The 14,977-nt window shown below is 52.2% G+C and overlaps 6 protein-coding genes across 6 annotated transcripts; 4 read left to right on the top strand and 2 right to left on the bottom strand.

Moving 5' to 3' along the window:
• Positions 1-1,518, top strand: An14g01030 (uncharacterized protein; the record flags this gene model as incomplete). The annotated part of the gene is made up of 1 exon (XM_059744049.1): positions 1-1,518. A coding segment is annotated over one exon (1,518 nt), but the record flags the coding sequence as incomplete, so codon positions are not given.
• A 597-nt stretch (positions 1,519-2,115) lies between these two features.
• Positions 2,116-3,039, bottom strand: An14g01020 (uncharacterized protein; the record flags this gene model as incomplete). The annotated part of the gene is made up of 4 exons (XM_059744047.1): positions 2,116-2,134; positions 2,178-2,486; positions 2,564-2,748; positions 2,785-3,039. 4 exons carry the CDS (start codon positions 3,037-3,039, stop codon positions 2,116-2,118), a joined length of 768 nt encoding a protein of 255 aa, XP_059602257.1.
• A 172-nt stretch (positions 3,040-3,211) lies between these two features.
• On the top strand, positions 3,212-4,985 carry An14g01010 (60S ribosomal uL30 domain-containing protein; the record flags this gene model as incomplete). The annotated part of the gene is made up of 5 exons (XM_059744046.1): positions 3,212-3,225; positions 3,323-3,390; positions 4,003-4,115; positions 4,307-4,473; positions 4,526-4,985. 5 exons carry the CDS (start codon positions 3,212-3,214, stop codon positions 4,983-4,985), a joined length of 822 nt encoding a protein of 273 aa, XP_059602256.1.
• Positions 4,986-5,923: 938 nt separating this feature from the next.
• Positions 5,924-7,150, bottom strand: An14g01000 (uncharacterized protein; the record flags this gene model as incomplete). The annotated part of the gene is made up of 4 exons (XM_059744045.1): positions 5,924-6,087; positions 6,143-6,303; positions 6,520-6,920; positions 7,004-7,150. 4 exons carry the CDS (start codon positions 7,148-7,150, stop codon positions 5,924-5,926), a joined length of 873 nt encoding a protein of 290 aa, XP_059602255.1.
• Positions 7,151-8,174: 1,024 nt separating this feature from the next.
• Positions 8,175-11,227, top strand: An14g00990 (uncharacterized protein; the record flags this gene model as incomplete). The annotated part of the gene is made up of 7 exons (XM_001400691.3): positions 8,175-8,330; positions 8,407-8,634; positions 8,696-8,804; positions 8,858-8,947; positions 8,996-9,383; positions 9,439-9,847; positions 9,902-11,227. The coding sequence occupies 7 exons, from the start codon at positions 8,175-8,177 to the stop codon at positions 11,225-11,227; spliced, it is 2,706 nt and encodes a 901-aa protein (XP_001400728.1).
• A 1,558-nt stretch (positions 11,228-12,785) lies between these two features.
• On the top strand, positions 12,786-14,975 carry An14g00980 (uncharacterized protein; the record flags this gene model as incomplete). The annotated part of the gene is made up of 1 exon (XM_001400690.1): positions 12,786-14,975. The coding sequence occupies one exon, from the start codon at positions 12,786-12,788 to the stop codon at positions 14,973-14,975; it is 2,190 nt and encodes a 729-aa protein (XP_001400727.1).
• Positions 14,976-14,977: the final 2 nt, after the last annotated feature.

Raw genomic sequence — 14,977 nt, 5'->3', positions numbered from 1 at the left:
CCCCGGCAGCATCTGTNCTCGTATGTCGAGNAGCACTGGATGATGAGTCTCACCCGTTCCCTGCAGCACATTGACCCCCACACTGCCGAGTACATCGACCGTCTGGGTGATGAGAAGCAGCTGTACGCCAACCTTGTGCGCACCCAGGTCTACGTCGAGGGTCTTACTCAGTCCGAGAAGACCGATCCCCGTCAGGACAGCCTTAACCGCGTGGTCATGAGGAGACTGGAGCACATCTACTTCAAGCCCTCTCAGGTCGTCACGATCCTGGAGGAAGGTACCTGGAAGGTCCTTCCCTCCGAATTGGAATCCAACGTCACTCCCCGTGGCAACACGGGAGATGTGACCAACCTTGTGCAGACCCTTTGCAGCTACCTGTTCAAGCACAGCGACGGTATCATCCGTGCTCGTGCGATGCTGTGCCAGATCTACTTCCTTGCTCTGCACGACCAGTACTACCGCTCTCGTGACCTGATGCTCATGTCCCACCTTACCGAGAACATCGCCAACTTCGACGTTTCCACCCAGATCCTCTTCAACCGCACCCTTGTTCAGATCGGTCTGTGTGCCTTCCGGGCCGGCCTGATCTACGAGGCTCAGACCACCCTCTCTGAGGTCTGCGGCAGTGGACGTCAGAAAGAGCTGTTGGCTCAGGGCATCATCCTCCAGCGCTACTCCACCGTCTCGCCGGAACAGGAGCGTCTGGAGCGTCAGCGTCAGCTGCCCTTCCACATGCACATCAACCTGGAGCTTCTCGAGTGCATCTACCTGACGTCGAGCATGTTCCTGGAGGTCCCTCTGATGGCTCAGACTTCTTCCTCCCCCGAGATGAAGCGTCGTGTCATCTCCAAGACCTTCCGTCGTATGCTGGACTACAACGAGCGCCAGGTCTTCACTGGTCCTGCTGAGAACACCCGTGACGGTGTCATCATGAGTGCCAAGTTCCTCGCCGCCGGAGACTGGAAGAAGGCCGCTGAGATGCTCAACTCGATCAAGATCTGGGATCTGATGCCCCAGCCCGACAAGGTCAAGGAGATGCTGTCCCAGCAGATCCAGGAGGAGGGTCTCCGCACCTACCTCTTCACCTACGCCCCCTTCTACGACAGCCTCTCCATCTCCACCCTGGCTACCATGTTCGAGCTCCCCGAGAAGAAGATCGCCGCTATCATCAGCCGTATGATCTCTCACGAGGAATTGGCCGCTGCTCTCGACCAGGTCAACGATGCCATTGTCTTCCGCAAGGGTGTCGAGTTGTCGCGTCTCCAGTCCCAGATCGTCACCCTCGCCGACAAGTCGATGAACCTTCTGGAGTCCAACGAAAAGACTCTCGAGCAGCGTACGCAAGGCATGGCCAACGCCTTCCAGCGCGATCAGGGCGCCGGCGCCCGTGGTGGCCGTGGTCCTCGAGGTGGTGGCCAAGCCCGTGGTGGTCCCAGATTCCCTGGTGGCCAACAAGGTCGTCGGCCTGGTGGACAGCAGTTTAGCGGTGGTGCATTGGGCGGGGCGATCAAGGCATAAAAATGATTTCTAATGGCATTGATTTCTTTTCATGGTTCTAATGCTCCCTTTTCTTGGAATTTAACTGCGTATGATTCCATGTGTGCTCTTACCCATCATGGTTCCTTTTTTCTTTTCCCTTTTTTCTTCCGTTGGGCCACTCTAGCCCTTTCTTCTTAGAGTTCTCCTACTGTCATGCATACCGTATTTTTACTCTCCGCAGATGAATATCACGTTTGGAATGAACGATGGACATAAAGAGCCTGAAAAGTCTAGATTGTATATGGAAGGATGAAAATCAATGCACGCTAACGCTTCAAAAATGTACAGGTCGTAGACGCTCTAAACCAGCATTTCCCAGTAGTTCAACCATAAGCTAGGAAGGTCGTTCCAGGACCCTGATGCTGACCATCAATCTGGCACGATTCTCAACAGACTTGAGGAAGATATATATGACATGACCGGGAGGGATTCCATAGCAGCCTCGGGATAAACTAAGCCACTGCATCTTGGACTCTGCATGCCCTGTCCAGTCTCGAGATGTCCCCGGACAAGAGCAATGATTATATATCCCCATGCATCCAGTACCCGCTGGACACTTGCGCCAGTCCCAACACCTCAGGTGTCACTGGATATACTATGATACCAGACAATAGTAGCCTTCGACAAAATATACTCACCCACTGTCATCTAGCAGATTTTGAGGTGACCAATACTCATTTTCCTCCGCTTGGGCATCTAGCCAGACAAGGCCATCCGCCAGCAGATCATCAATGACAGTCTGTGCCCGAGCCTTCTCCCAATTCAAATTCGCTTGAAGCATAGAGATGCTCACGTAGCCAAGAACCTGAATTGCCTCGAGCACAGTAGCCTGGTCCGTGTTTAGCTCTTTGGGAATCGATCGAATATATTGCTTGCTGCCGACATGTACAATGGAGAACCCAGAGCCAAGCGGTTCCAGACTCTTGACAGCTCGGAGAACGTCATCACTGCATGTCGCAGAAGGTAGCTCAGATTAGTATACTGTATCAATAATCACAAGATGGAGCAAAGAGTAAGTACGTACTCTGTAACCTCCAGTCCACTACCAATAGCCTTCCCCTTGCCTACTCGTTTCCGACATTCCTCAACACCGATTAACCCGCCGTTCTCGCTTCTGGTAGCTCGACAAAGTTCCACCACTCTAACAGCTACTTCAAAGTAGAAGTCGTTCATGTCTCCACCCATGATCTGCGTCCAGAAACTCCCGATCTCCCCCAACCCTTTGCGCGCATTCTTGCCTTTGACATTGCTGGCTGCGAGGGGATCGACTCCGATAGCATTGCACATACGAGCGAACTCTGCTCGAAACGTCGGGTTCGATTTGATCGTTGAGCTGTGTTCCAGCGCGAAGGTGTGGAGTAATGACTGGAATACGGACAGTTGCGTCTGTAAAGAGGAGAGATGCGAGGAGCGTAGATTGGCGCCATGATTCGCAAATGACTGGCTGGCTTGAGTGCGATTGGCGAAGGCGCCAAGTCCAACTCCTCGACGAGTAGCCATGGCGATCAGCTGTCTGCTCTGGCAGAGGGTTCGATTATCGGAGCGCGTGGGGTAACTACGAGAGCGCTAGATAGATGCTGTCATACTGCCACTGGGTCCTTATCAGCTCCGGTCAGCTGACCAGCAAATACCCTGAATACGATAAGGGCTTGGAGATTCCCAAAAGGAACAAATGGGCCGGCCAAGGTGGCTAGCCGTATGCGGCTTAGCGGGGGTATCCACCCACACAACCCATTTTTCTCGATTCGCAGCGGCTTTTTTCTTTCTCTTGATCTTCTTCCAGTACGACAGCCTTCGCCAATCGCCCAACTCGCGAACTCTACGGACCGTCACAATGGCCTCCACTGCTACGTGAGACTCCCTTTGAGATTCCCCTGCGGCTGATCGCTCGAGGTGCCTGTGAGGTTACAGATATAGTCGTCCTTTCTCGCTGGAGATGCTGCGACCAGAAACGGTTGCTGAGCACCAGCTCGATTTTTCCCGCGACCGCGCTTCGCCCTTGAATCGCCTAAGACTTTGTTAGGAATATGAGGATTGGGTGCGGCACGGTCTGGGGTATTGAGGTTGAAGGCACTGTGAACCTTCTCCTTGAAAACAATTGTTGTGAGCTATCGTCATGTACCATTGCGCCGTGATAGGGCATGGTAGGGGCGAAAAGCGTCAACACCACTTCCCGAGCGTTATGCTTGGGGTTTTGTCGGATGAGAATTATCATACTTGGTCGTAGTCGCCGCGGGCTTGCGAACGTTGCTGCTGAGAATGCGTGACTAGTAGTGAGCTGGTTCGCGCGGGCTCGACAAGTGAAGAAGAAAATTTTTTCTTCTACCTCACCGATCAAATGCATGTCGTCGAGTGCTTTTTTATCCATTGCCTTCAGTATGAGAATGTGGCACTATAGCTGCAATTCTTACACTCGGCGAAAGTCTGTGTAATCATTACGGACAGACTGTACTGACCTTAACAGCACTGTCCCCACCAAGGAGCAGGTTCTCGTCCCCGAGACCCTCCTGAAGAAGCGCAAGAGCCAGGAGCAGGCTCGCGCTGTCGCCCGTGAGGAGGCCGAGAAGAAGAAGGCCGTAAGTTATACCTTTTTTTTATATATCCTCTTTCCCTCTTCCTTCTATAGTGATGACAACAACCACCACGCGACTAGACTACGGTCGATGCTGTCGCTTCGTTAACCATCTTTCGGGGCTGAAAATGAAGCTTCAAATGATTTCATTTCACGAGTCATTTGCAAAGACCATCTGCTAACAGATGAATCCAGGCCAACAAGGAGAAGCGCGCCGTTATCTTCAAGCGTGCCGAGTCCTACGTCAAGGAGTACCGCGATGCTGAGCGCGAGAAGATCCGCCTTGCCCGCGTTGCTCGCAAGGAGGGTAACTTCTACGTTGCTGACGAGCCCAAGCTTGTCTTCGTTATCCGTATCAAGGGGTAAGTTAATCTAGCATGCCATATGAATGTCATGATATTAACAACTTGATAGTATCAACAAGATCCCTCCCCAGCCCCGCAAGATCCTCCAGCTGCTCCGTCTGCTCCAGATCAACAACGGTACCTTCGTCCGTCTTACCAAGGCTACCCAGGAGATGTTGACCATCATCAACCCCTACATTGCCTACGGTTACCCCAACCTCAAGTCCGTCCGTGAGCTCGTCTACAAGCGCGGTTACGGAAAGGTCGACAAGCAGCGTGTTCCCCTCACCGACAACCAGATCATTGAGGAGAACCTCGGCAAGTACGGCATTGTCTGCATGGAGGATCTTATCCACGAGATCTACACCGTTGGCCCCAACTTCAAGCAGGCCAACAACTTCCTGTGGCCCTTCAAGCTCTCCAACCCCACTGGTGGCTTCCACACCCGCAAGTTCAAGCACTTCATCGAGGGTGGTGACTACGGTAACCGTGAGGAGAACATCAACGGCCTCATCCGCCAGATGAACTAGATTCATCATCGGTGATGGCTTGTCCGTACCGGGTTGTTATGAGCTCCGAATTTCCTAGTTAGCGGGTACTGGTCTAAAATCTGGGTACAAAAATTTAAAAGCTTCGTACAACCTGACTATCTATTCCTTCGTAAATGGAACGTAGTTGTATCTCTACCTGTAGTCTTCGCAGTTCTTTTCCCGATCCCACACTACACCTGTAGTATCCCCTGACTCGATTATTCTCACCATAGGAAGCCTCTAATATCTATACCACTTTGTACTACGTAGTATTTTCACCAGAGCTAGCAAGCTACTGCCATCTCTGACCGCTTCCCTGACCGCTAAAAGCGGCAGAATCCAATCGACCTCGCAGAGAAAAGTGCGGATATAGGCGGCTATAAGCGGATATATTTTTCGTACAAGGCCCGAGAAACTGAGCCAGCATTCTGTACGTTTTTCTACCGCCTTCAAGCAGGGCGGCAGAAAATGGTCGCTAGCCAGTGAGTGTACGATATATGTTATTATCGGGTTGGAGTTGGGACGTTCTTTTGATTACTATCCTGGTTTGTATTCTCTTGTGGTTCTTTTCTGTAGTTGGTTGTAAATTTTCTACATCGTCTTATAGCATGGGTGAGTAATATGATAGTAGTCCGATGGTATGTTACTACTTGCAATAAGTATATATCCCACCGATAACAGAGAACGGCAACAAAGCATTGTAATAAAACCTGAACATATCTCCTTAACCACGTATCACGGCGTCTATGATTTATCCGATAAGGATATCCTTAATTTTCTTCTTTCTATATTCTCTATTTTCTCAGTTCCTCAAGACCTTCTTTCTATTTTGTCGAAGCGACAACGCTTCAATGGATTGCAAATGCATCCGTGCAATCCAAAAATATACCAACCTCTGCCACACAACCATCAAGAAAGCGGCAGATAATCACCGGCATTTAAATGTTGATAATCTCCTGCACTCTCCTATTCTTGTCCACAACCAACCGAAGCTGTCTTCCTTCCCAGCCTGTTGGCGGAGCAGATGCCGTAGTAGCATGAGGGACAGGCTTGAACGTACCCTCCCGGAGAGTCTCAGTGAAGAGTTCATAAGACGGATAATCTGTACCTTTGTCAGTACTTTGGATAGAACTGTTGGACCAAAGAACAATACTCACAGCCATCAACAAACTTAGTGACCTGTTCCTCCGTCATGCCAGTCCCCTTGGCAGCGCGAAGGGTCCTCTCTTGCTCCTGTCGCCAATCGTAGACGAAATGAAGGTCTTGCGCATCACTGTACAAGCAATCAATGAGCATCTTGGAATAATACACTAGAGAACTGGCAGGAATCACTCACATATGGATCAGCGCATCCAACTGACTGCAATTACCATCATCATTAGCCCCAATCCTCCCACCAGAACTAGAGAAAACTTACTCAGTAATCACATCATACCCCCTCAACGCCTCATTAACCGTCCTCACATCCTCAAGCCCTACATACCCCAATCTTCCCTTATACTCACCCTGACCAGCAGTAGCAGCTTCCCTCAACCTAACCGCATCCTCCCACTTCCCCCTAAGCACCTCCTCATCCCACGCACGAAACCCAACACACCACCCCTCGAAAATCACCACCTTCACCTTCTCCTCACCCTCCTTATTCACCACCTCCCACTGAGACGCAGGCACGCGATCGCCCTGTCCTGAAAACGCCGACTTGTCGTACGCCGGGATAGCGGTGCGCTGGCCCGCGCGTAACGCCGAGAACACTTCCTTCGCTAGTGTCAGGTCATGGGTGCCGGGTTGTCCGCGGTGCTGGAGGAGCGGGTTCGTGGGGTGCGAGGCGGCGAGGTGTTCTTGTTGCGCGTGCGTGAGGTACAGGTCGTCGAGAGAGAGGGTTACCACGTTTAGGGAGTAGGGTGGAGAGCGGAGGGTGGATTGGAGGGTTGAGACCTTTTTTCCATTCCGTCAATTGTTAGTAAATCGACCTGATTTTAAAATAGATAGTGGTCAAGGTTCAATGGGAAGTGTTTTACCAAAACTGTTTTACCGGCACCTTGGACGCCATTTAGACCGAGGAAGAAAGGCGGGGTGTTGGTGGGATGGCGGGCTTGGTGGGCTTGGAGTCGGTCGAAAAGGAAGGGGATGCAGTGTTGGGATTTGTCGTCGATAATTTCGGGCATTGTGAGAGATTGTATCTTATTATGTGGTTTTATGGGGAAGTGTGATAGATTTGGTCCATGTGTAAGTAATATATCCTGTTGTCGTTGGCTACAATGATATATACTGCTAATATAGACTAAGCTTCGGAGGTGATCCGAGCGGGAGAATCTGCGGAGGACAAATGTATTGCCTGAAGGATTGGCCGGCATCTCTATGGGCACAATGCGCCAATTCTAGTACATGAAGAGTTTGCTATATGCCTCAGGAATGGGTATCTGACATTTATGGATGTGATGGACTTTGATAATAATGTGAAAAGGATAAAGGGAGTAGCGGCACGTGGCATGACGTTGGCTGAGAATCACATGTCTGAGTCAGCAGGAAGTTGATGATGTTGGTGGCAGACATGATCATGGAGCGTCGACTAGAGTTGTCGATCTAGGTCATTCTTTTGCGTTTTAGGTGCTGTTGACTTTGACAAGTCTAATTGGACCTTACGGAGAACATGTTGGTAGTCCGTAAACTAGTCGCATATGGATAGACAAAAGAAAGGTGTCACCGAACCAGGACGGTAGTCCCGGAGTATCTTGGAACCCGAGTGGAAGTTGGGAAGTTGAAAGCAACAGTACACCGATTTTGTAGAATGAATAACCATGGGAGGGACTCCTTGCTTCATTAATTGGTAGTGTGCATACTAATCATCCAGCGCGGACTAAATCATGGATGTGGACATCGGCATGTGAAGGCAGCATCATCTGCCACCCCCGATCGGTTTAGCGCCAAACGAACAAACCTCCGAGCTTCACCTGCAAAAGATGCCGAGGTTCCCTGGTCCAGCTTGCCGAGCATTGCGACCGTCCTCTTCCCCCGGATTCTTCATCTCTTCCCTCCCCCAGACAAATCCCCTTAAGCTTCTCCTCTCCTCTTCAACTAACATTCATATAATACCCCGTCTCATCTCCTCATTTCGCATTTCCGTCCTCTCCCTCTAATCTCCCCATCTCTCCACCTCCCCTCCTTTCCTCCTCACATTGATTATTCAACATGTCTGAGCTGCGCTTCGACAACCAGACCGTGGTTGTCACCGGTGCTGGTGGTGGCCTGGGTAAGGCATATGCTCTCTTCTTTGCTTCAAGGGGTGCAAATGTCGTTGTCAACGACCTGGGTGGTTCCCATTCTGGCGAGGGCAAGTCGGCCAAGGTATGTTATCTATGGTCACACGGACCTTTCCCAACGCCCTTTGTTGAACCCCGCTGACTCCGAGTGTCTACCCTAGGCTGCCGATGTGGTTGTCGAAGAAATCAGAGCTGCTGGCGGTAAGGCGGTAGCAAACTACGACAGTGTCGAGAACGGCGAAGCCATCATTGAAACCGCCATCAAGAACTTTGGCCGCATCGATGTCCTCCTCAACAACGCCGGTATCCTCCGGGATATCAGCTTCAAGAACATGAAAGACCAGGACTGGGACCTTATCTACAGAGTGCACACATATGGCGCATACAAGGTAGGCTGGGAGCTCTCGCCTTTGCCTTCAGGTGGTTGCTGACGCGAGGCTTTGTCTACAGTGCGCAAGAGCCGCATGGCCTCACTTCCGGAAACAAAAGTATGGCCGCATCATCAACACTGCTTCATCGGCTGGTCTCTTCGGTAGCTTCGGCCAGGCAAACTACTCTGGTAAGCTTCGGGGTGTGTTCGGAGTTTAGAAGCTGCGTAGCTGACTCTATAAGCTGCCAAACTTGGACAGGTCGGCTTCACTGAGACGCTGGCGAAGGAAGGTGCCAAGTACAACATCATTGCGAACGTCATCGCGCCAATTGGTACGTTGATTCGGCTTCTCTGGAACATGCAGTGACTAATTGAAACAGCTGCTAGCCGCATGACGGCCACGGTCATGCCCCCCGAGGTTTTGGAGAACCTCAAGCCCGACTGGGTCGTCCCGTTGGTGGCTGCTTTGGTCCACTCATCCAACACTACTGAGACTGGTGGAATCTACGAAGTCGGTGGTGGACATGTCGCCAAGCTGCGCTGGGAACGTGCCAAGGGTGCTCTTCTGAAGACCGATGCTTCCCTGACTCCCGGTGCTATTGCTCGGAAGTGGAACGATGTCAACGACTTCTCTCAGCCTGACTACCCCACCGGGCCTGCCGACTTTATGGGTCTTCTGGAGGATGGCTTGAAGTTGCCCAGCGCCCAAGCGGGTGAGGAGCCCAACTTCAAGGGCAAGGTTGCTCTGGTCACTGGTGGTGGCAATGGGTATGTAACGCCGCAGCTAAGTGATAGCGATTTATCGGTTCTAACGCTATTATAGTCTTGGTCGTGCCTACTGTCTGCTCTTTGCCAAGTATGGCGCTTCTGTCGTTGTGAACGATCTCGTTGACCCCGAGCCCGTGGTCCAGGAGATCAAGAAGATGGGCGGCCAGGCTGTTGGCAACAAGGCATCCTGCGAAGATGGCGAGAATGTCGTCAAGACCGCTATCGATGCCTTCGGCCGTATTGATATCCTGATCAACAACGCCGGTATTTTGCGCGACAAGGCTTTCACAAACATGAACGACGACTTGTGGAACCCTGTCCTCAACGTCCACCTGCGCGGCACCTACAAGGTGACCAAGGCTGCCTGGCCTTACATGCTCAAGCAGAAGTATGGTCGTATTGTCAACACGGCCAGCACCAGCGGTATCTACGGAAACTTTGGACAGGCCAACTATGCTGCCGCGGTATGTTTCAGCCAATGCTGATTTGCGTAATGACTTTCGCTAACTGTCTATTAGAAACTCGGAATTCTTGGATTCTCTCGCACTCTTGCTCTCGAGGGTGCTAAGTACAACATCAAGGTCAACACCATTGCCCCCAATGCTGGTACCAACATGACCCGTACCATCATGCCCGAGGAGATGGTCCAGGCGTTCAAGCCTGACTACGTTGCTCCCTTGGTGGCTCTTCTTTGCTCGGACATTGTGCCTGAGCCCAGCACAAAGGGTCTGTACGAGTGTGGCAGCGGCTGGTTCGGCCGCACTCGCTGGCAGCGTACCGGCGGTCATGGATTCCCTGTCGACGTTAAGCTTACCCCTGAGGAAGTGCTCAAGAACTGGAAGAAGATCACCAACTTCGACGATGGCCGTGCGGACCACCCCGAAGATGGCCAGGCCGGTTCGGAGAAGATCATGGCCAACATGAGCAACCGCAGCGGCGGTGACTCGGAGGGCGGTAACAAGATCCTGCAGGCCATCGAGAAGGCCAAGCAGGCCACCACCGATGGCACGTCCTTTGACTACGAGGATCGGGATGTCATCCTCTACAACCTCAGTCTCGGCGCTAAGCGCACTGATCTTCCCCTGGTGTATGAGAACAACGAGCACTTCCAGGCTTTGCCCACATACGGTGTGATCCCTTGGTTCAACACCGCCAACCCCTGGAACATGGACGAGATTGTCGCCAACTTCTCCCCGATGATGTTGCTGCATGGCGAGCAGTACATGGAGATCCGCAAGTTCCCCATTCCCACCGCAGCCAAGACTTTGACCTACCCCAAGCTCATCGACGTCGTGGACAAGGGCAACGCCGCCCTCGTCGTCTCCGGCTATACCACCAAGGACGCGAAGACCGGCGAGGATCTCTTCTACAACGAGTCGACCGTCTTCATCCGTGGCAGTGGCGGCTTTGGCGGATCGCCCAAGCCCACTGCTCGCCGCCCCAAGGCCGCCGTTGCGTCCTACAAGGCGCCTCAGCGCAAGCCCGATGCGGTTGTCGAGGAGAAGACCTCGGAAGACCAGGCCGCGCTCTACCGCCTCAACGGCGACCGCAACCCTCTGCACATTGACCCCGAGTTCAGCAAGGTGGGTGGCTTTAAGACCCCCATTCTGCACGGCCTCTGCTCGCTGGGTGTCTCGGGCAAGCATGTGTTCAGCACATATGGTGCCTTCAAGAACCTCAAGGTCCGCTTCTCCGGTGTGGTGCTGCCGGGCCAGACCCTCCGGACGGAGATGTGGAAGGAGGGCAATGTGGTTCTCTTCCAGACCACGGTGGTAGACACAGGCAAGCCTGCCATTACGGGGGCTGGAGCCGAGCTGTTGGAAGGCGCCAAGGCCAAGTTGTAAAACAGGGGAGTGGTGTGATTTATCAGACTGTATGTACATAACGTCATGAATTGATTTTCCTGTTCAAATTAAGTCATACTTTGAGTGACCAAATGGTGAATGTATGCACCCCAGTAGTTGATGTGGGGGTCTGGAAGCAGCCCTGTGACGAGGGTGGATTGTTCTGGGTTCGACTGCGATATACCAACAACCCACAACAGTCAGTCTGAACGCACTCACCTTATGCAAAGAAGCTTGTCCCGTCCTTCAGTACTAGTCAGTAGAGAACCCCGTCGAATTAAAGACTGTAGTCTGCGTTTCTACGACACTCCGCATCTTCTGCAGCTCGAAAGCCCAGAACCCTTGCATGAGCTTCAGGCTTCATCTAGCTGGATTAGCAGAGGCCATTCGCTATCATAATGTGACTTTATGCACTTGTTCTCTTCTTCACTTCCATGTAGTATCCTTTGGACCTTGCCTGCCTGTCTTGCAAATGCACGTACCCCATTGCTATGGCATCAGCTACACAAGCATGCAACTCATCCTTCAATAGAACAGGACAGGTAGCTGCCTGAAATATGAGTTGGTGGAAAAGTCTTTCCTTCGATCTGGATTCACTCCAGCGCAGATGCTGGGCTTTGGCTTGTGCCTGCACTTCTTTTGGAGAGGGTAAGTGCTGCCATCTTGTAAAGAAAGATGATTCTTTGACTTTACAATCGTGGAAATCGGGGACCATTAACGGTGTAAGTCGCACGCCCTTGTATCCATGGGCCATGATGTATGGGGAGGGAATGATGCTAATGATTGGCTATTGTGATGGGTTGTATTACGTTGATTGAGTACGGGATGGTAGGCTGGATCAGACACCAGCAGGTACTGATACCAGGCATCCATACTTTATAATAACAAATCCAAGTAAGAATGTATGTAGGCTTACTTTGAAGGTTAAGTATGAGTATTGAGCGAAGAAAGGGACATTTAAACCCCTTCCGAACATTATTCGAGGATAATGCTATCCAAGTAGTAAGTAAGCGTCAATTGAAGTACCTTGTAGATGAAGGAATGATTCTCCTAGTTCAGTATGGCCTGAAATATTCTTATTTGGTTGGGCCAACACCAATCTTACCAGGCAGTAATCAACCTCATGCTGTCAGGTCAAGAGCGGAGAATTCGGATGCAGCATAGCCTCATTGTTGTGCTATCAATACATAGTTATACATCATTAGCTGAAGTATATTCGGCAAAAGTGTTGGGTGGAGCATTGTACCAGTCCCGTGATTGGATCATCTGGAGTAAGTCAACGGAAGTCAACTTCCCCCATTGATTCATTCCATCATCCCTCATCCCATCATCTTCCCATCCTTCCATCCAGCAGATCACCCCATCATCTTTCCCTCCCCCTCCCCCTCTCCCTTCCCCCATCATCCCACGCCATCTTCTTCCACTCTCTGGCTTCCCGACACTAAGCCGGAATTAACTTCGCCGGCCAGATACCCTTCCTTCTGGCCAGACGCCTTCCCGTCTACCCTCCGACGATCATGTAGCAAGCTCGGTCTTGCGCCCCTCCGTCAGTGCAACGATGGTGCTCTCCCTATCTGTCCCCAGCTTCTCTAGATCCACCACCTCCTCTGCGCTTCGTGCCAGTGAAAGCAGCAATTCCACAACCATCAGCGAGGCTCTCCGCAATAATCCTTTTGGAATAACCTCACGCTCACGCTCCCTCGCCGCCTCGAATACCACCTCTGAGGAACAGAAACGAGAACAGGAGGAGCTGAATCAGGCCCTGCAGACCCTAGCTCGAATCTTTCCCGATATTCGCATCGAAGTCTTCCGAGAACTCCTGGTCCGATTCGATGGGCAGAGCCGTCTCCATGTCTGCGTCGAGCAGTTGCTACGTCACAAAGAGACGTGGGTAGCCGGGCGGTGGAACGTGCCAGCTGGGGTTGGGGGAACGGAAGAAGATGGCAAAAATGATCTACGACATACCGGACACGATCAATCAGTTCCGCCTGAGGAGTTGTTCCGGACAAATGAATATAAGGCTGCCGTGAAGGCGGCTCTCACAAAGGAGTTTAATGGTCTGAGTAAGAGTACGGTGGAAGCAGTGCTGGCAGAAGTGAATTTCTGTTACTTGCGAGCCCGTCCGACTCTGCAAGATCTTTCCCGGAGAACCTGGCGTGCGACCTTCAACAGCATTCTTCCTTCGTTCAAGCGCAGTAAAGATAAGAACGAGCACCCGCTAATCGTGTGGCAGCGTCAACCAGATGGTGACGAGATCCCGCGGCTGAAAAAGACGGAGTGCCCGGAGTTGGACCGGGAGCTATACCGAGCCCTGCTGGCACCACTGCTTCGAACCAGACGGGAAGAGAGGCTGGATAGAGACCAGAAGTTAGCGGAGGAGCTGAACGAAACGGAAGCCAAAGAGGCTGATGCTGTGTATGAGTGCGAGTGCTGTTTGGATGATGTGACATTCGAGCAAATCTCAACATGCTCGGACAATACGCACATTATCTGCTATGGCTGCATCCGGCGAACCATCCACGAGGCTCTGTTCGGTCAGGGCTGGGGTAAATCGGTCGATGTGGAAAAGTCGACGTTGAAATGCCTGGCGCCGTTCGACCACGACAGCTGCCCTGGGACCTTGGACCCAGCGATCGTCAAGCAGGCTATCTTGCTTGACAAGGCCGGGCTTGAGACATTTACCAAATTCGAGACGCGACTTTCCTCCGAGGTTCTGCTCAAGTCCCAGCTGAAGCTCATTCGATGTCCCTTTTGTTCGTATGCCGAAGTTGATCCGGTTTACCACCCGTCTGCTCAAGGCCGTGTGTGGCGCTTTCGGCGCGACGGGTTTATCTCCACGCTTCTGATCACCATCTTCTTACTCGACTTGATACCCATACTTATCATTCCTATAGCGATCCTTTATTTTGTCAACTCTTCTGCTGTCTTTACTATCTTTCAGAACGCCCTTCTCAACCTCTGCCTCAAAACCCGACCCAAAAAATTCACCTGCGCGCACCCTGCCTGCCGTCGCGTCAGCTGCATCACCTGCCAGAAGCCATGGCGTGACCCTCACGTGTGCCATGAGCCGCTCCTCCTCGACCTGCGGGCCACCGTCGAGGCCGCTCGCACTGCAGCTGTGAAGCGCACCTGTCCGCGCTGCGGCCTCTCATTCGTCAAGTCTTCTGGCTGTAACAAGCTAACCTGCGTCTGCGGCTACTCCATGTGCTACCTCTGCCGCAAGGCTCTTGGACCTCCAATCAAGTCCGCAAACCGATTGGGACGACTTCGACCACGCCGTCGCGCCAACCTCGTCGAGAACGTTGATCCCGCGGCCGGACCAGACGCCATCAACGATGAACTAGAAGCCGGCAACGACGACGAATTCGAAGAAATGGAAGGCTACAAGCACTTCTGCGAGCACTTCCGCATTGATCCCGGCTCGCGCTGTACGGAATGCAACAAATGCGAGCTCTACCAAGACGAAGACGAAGAAGCTGTGGCGCGTCGTGCCGGCGAGAAAGCCGAACGCGAATGGCACGCTCGTCAAGGCACCGCCGGTGTGGGCATCGGGACTCTTCGCGTGAATAATGATTTCTCCAAGGCGGAGGGTAAACGTCGCGGCAATGGTGGGTTGAGTCTTCATCATCAGGGCAAGGGCATGAGCTATTGGGTGGATGAGGTGTGGCGGGATGGTCGATGGCGAATAGAGGGACAAACTTTTGTTGACTGGGTTGTGGAACGAGTCTTAGTGATTGATGAATTTTAAAT

The sequence above is a fragment of the Aspergillus niger genome, assembly GCF_000002855.4.
Source record: "Aspergillus niger supercontig An14".
NCBI lineage: Eukaryota > Fungi > Ascomycota > Eurotiomycetes > Eurotiales > Aspergillaceae > Aspergillus > Aspergillus niger.
The sequence above is the reverse complement of the archived record's forward strand: the minus strand, read 5'-3'. Positions and strand labels throughout refer to the sequence as shown.